We start from the raw sequence: 3,331 nt of genomic DNA on the forward strand, positions 1-3,331 counted from the left end.
GGCAGGAGGATCGCTTGAGCCCAGGAGTTTGAGGTTGCTGTGAGCTGGGCTAACACCACGGCACTCTAGCCCTGGCAACACAGTGAGACTCTGTCTCAAAAAAAAAAAAAAGAACTAACAGAAAACAGCTCCAAAAAGAAGGGCCAGATAACATGTAAATGAATAAAAGGATTTCTGCAGACTCTAGGAACAGAAATGTCAAGGAAAGGTCGGTGTGAACACTGATATCAAAAAAAAAAAAAAACCCAAAAAACAAAAAAAATCCAAAACATTGTTGAATGAATGAGTAAACAAAGAACTGTCCCTACCTCATAAGGATCCAATGCGATTGTCCGCGTAAAGCACTTAGCCCGGGGCCTGGTCCACTCTGAGCGCTGACTTATCAATGTCCACTACAGTAATTCAGGTTCTATTCTTGAACGTTCTTAGTTGCCAAGCTTCCGAGTTAACACATGTAAAGCGCCTTAGAACAAGCTTGGCACACGGTAAATGCTCAGTAAATGGTAGCTATCATTATAATTAGGCTTCTATTTTCAAAGTAGCTTTGGTGCCAAGCTTCTGTGAATTCGGACTTCCCATCTCAGAGCAAGAGCCCCAGTTCTGACGAGGCTGCCGTGAGCTGGCCCTACGCTACCCCTTGACCTCATCCCTACACTCTGCCTCCTTCATTCCCTTCCAGCCACTCTGGCCTCCCTGACACACGGGCAGCAGAAAGTCTCTCTCCCTCCCTCCCTTAGGTCCCTGTCACCTTCCCAGGGAGGACCACACTATTTAAAATTGCAACCTCCATCCAGAACTGTTCTCCCTTCTGTTTTATTCGTCTCTATAGCGCTTACCACCATCCAGCATGTGCTATTTCTTGTTTATTGCCTGTCTCCACCGACAGCCTCTCCCCGCCCCGACCTACGCTCCACGAGGACAAGGATTTTATTTTATTCACTGGTGTGTTCCCGATGCCTAGGACACAGCAGGTACTTAAAAAATAGTTGTTAAATGAATTAATGGATCCCAGTCCCTACCTCACGGAGTTATTCTTAGAAGCTGATGAGCTCATGCAAATCAAGTGCAGCGCTCAATAAGTGCTGGAAAAATGGCAGCTGCAATTATCATTAAGGCTCTATTTTTGTAAGTTCCTAGATGCACAACTTCTATGAGCCAGTAGACATAAAGCTGTTGGACTGGCACCAGCCACCCAGGAAGTGCTCAGAAAGCGTAGCTCCGATTATAATTAAAGTTCTCTTTGTGGAAGTTCTTAAGCCGTGTAGCAGGAATCGCTAGCTGTGCTCCGCGAAGTGTTTTCTGCTTTCTGGGTGCTCAGCTAGACTGCCTCTCCCTGGCGCCTCTGCAGCTCGCCACAGCCACGTAACTATTGTCTCAGCAAAGGCACATCAATGCAAGCAGCACACGCCACGGACAGGCCAGGGCTCCTAAGAGGACACGTGCACCTCTCCAGGCTCCCTGTCCTCTTCTGCTGTGGCCACCCAGTCTGGCCTGACAGGGAGAGACGACAGACTTAAGGGATGGGCTGAGTTGGAGTCCCCAGATCACCCACCCAGGACTATTACGTGAGTGAGAAACCAAGTTCTGTTGTACCTGAGCCCTTACATTATGGGGTCTATGAGTAGACACATGGAAGCCACATGGAACATAAGCACCTAGTAAATGTTAGTTATCTTGGCAACAGTGATCTGAGGTTCCCAGAGAAGGAGCCCAGAGGGACGGTGGGATAAATGCGCGTCACATTCAAACTCACACTCGCACAAACAGCAGACACACACCGGGTGACACACACACAGAATTTGGCTTTTATTCTGGCCTTCACACGTCTACTCCTAGGACAACACAGATCGGCGGTACCCTATCCCCCATGTCCGCTGTGAGCACCCCAATTTCCTCAGCCCCCTCCTCCCACCCCACCCCTTCTGCCAAGCTCCCTGGGTGGGGGGCTCTGCCTACACCTCACCCCGGGCGTGCAGCATGAAGTGGCCGTGCAGCTCCCCTAGGTTGTCGAAGGAATCCTCACACTCCGTACAGTGGTAGGTGCCCTCCTCTTCCTCATCTTCCTCTTCCTCCCCCCGCCCAGCTGGTCGGCCCTCCCCAGCCCGACGCGGCTCCTCCTCTTCCTCCCCCAGGGCCCTGCCTTCAGGGGCTGGTGCTTCCTGGGGGGCTGTAGCGGGGCAGCAGAGCCGGCAGGGAGGGGTGCCCGGTGGGGCCTCCCCAAGGGGTGAGCGGCCACAGAGCTGGCAGGGCTGGGCCGGGGGGCCTGGGGGCTGAGCTGCGTGGGAGGCCCGGCGGGATGGGCCCCCCCGGCCCCCACCCAGGCGCTGCTTCACCTTGTAGCCAGGGTCATATTCAGGATCATCGGTGGTCTCTTCTTCCTCCTCCTCCTCATCTTCTTCCTCTTCGGAGTCCGGCTCTGAGAGAGTGTATTCTGAGTCAGAGGAATGCTCGGGGCCTGTAGCGGGGACAGATGGGGAATGACAGTGGCATCAGAGGACAGAGGGCTGTGCCCTCCCTGAGCCCCATTCAGACTGGCCACAGTACAGCGTGGGTGGCCTGCACACGAGCCTTCCCTTCCCCACAGATGAGTCCCCAAGGCATAGAACAGGGCCTGGCACACAGAAGATGCTCCATGCCTACGTGTCAAGCGAATGAATGCCTTTCAGGAAATACCTGGGAGGGGGGCGGTTAGGAAGGACAAAGCAGGAGGAGTCAAAAAACAATGGTAACAGCATCCACCGCTATTCTAAGAGCCCCGTTCTTGTAATGTTAACTCACTGGATCCTTACGACGACTCTCCGTTATCATCTCCAATTGATGAACGTGGAAACTGAGGCACAGAGCGGCTAGGTGACTCACTCCCCTACAGTCGCGCGCTCTCACGTGGAAAGCTAAGGTGATGGCCTACGCTGGATCATTTTAAGGAGACAAACATTTGAAAGGGGATTTGCACAATTAAAACCCATGCATGTCTATAGGTACTTTGATGTATGTGGCCATATAATACGGTTAAGTGAATGAAAATAAATAATTACTTGTAATTGTAGATATAGTATTGTAATTTCCTGGGTATGAAGGACATGCCTAGGACAAGTTTAGGTTTTAAAAAGAAGGAGAAAAAATCTGAAGACAATGTACAGGAAAGGGTGACATCAGCAGTCGTTATTGGGCGGGGGGGTGTCCCCATGACAGCAGTGTGGGGAACACCAGCAAGCCAGGAGCCTGCCAAAAGCATCGCATAGGACCGCAGCTGCCTCGCCCTGTGTCCAGTCTGGCCTCCCTTCCTCAGTGTCCTCCAGCAGCCCAGAGGGACCCTGTGCTCCACCCCCAC

At 52.3% G+C, this 3,331-nt stretch overlaps 1 protein-coding gene across 1 annotated transcript in view; it reads right to left on the bottom strand.

Moving 5' to 3' along the window:
* Positions 1–1,792: 1,792 nt before the first annotated feature.
* Positions 1,793–3,331, bottom strand: part of ZNF428 (zinc finger protein 428) — a 13,436-nt gene continuing 11,897 nt past the window's right edge. Inside the window, exon 3 of the mRNA XM_012653406.1 lies at positions 1,793–2,455. Within this exon, the coding sequence (XP_012508860.1) occupies positions 1,953–2,455 (503 nt within the window). The 3' untranslated portion in view covers positions 1,793–1,952. The remainder of the gene's footprint in view (positions 2,456–3,331) is intronic.

Source organism: Propithecus coquereli, unplaced genomic scaffold (assembly GCF_000956105.1).
Source record: "Propithecus coquereli isolate 6110/MARCELLA unplaced genomic scaffold, Pcoq_1.0 Scaffold42, whole genome shotgun sequence".
Lineage (NCBI taxonomy): Eukaryota > Metazoa > Chordata > Mammalia > Primates > Indriidae > Propithecus > Propithecus coquereli.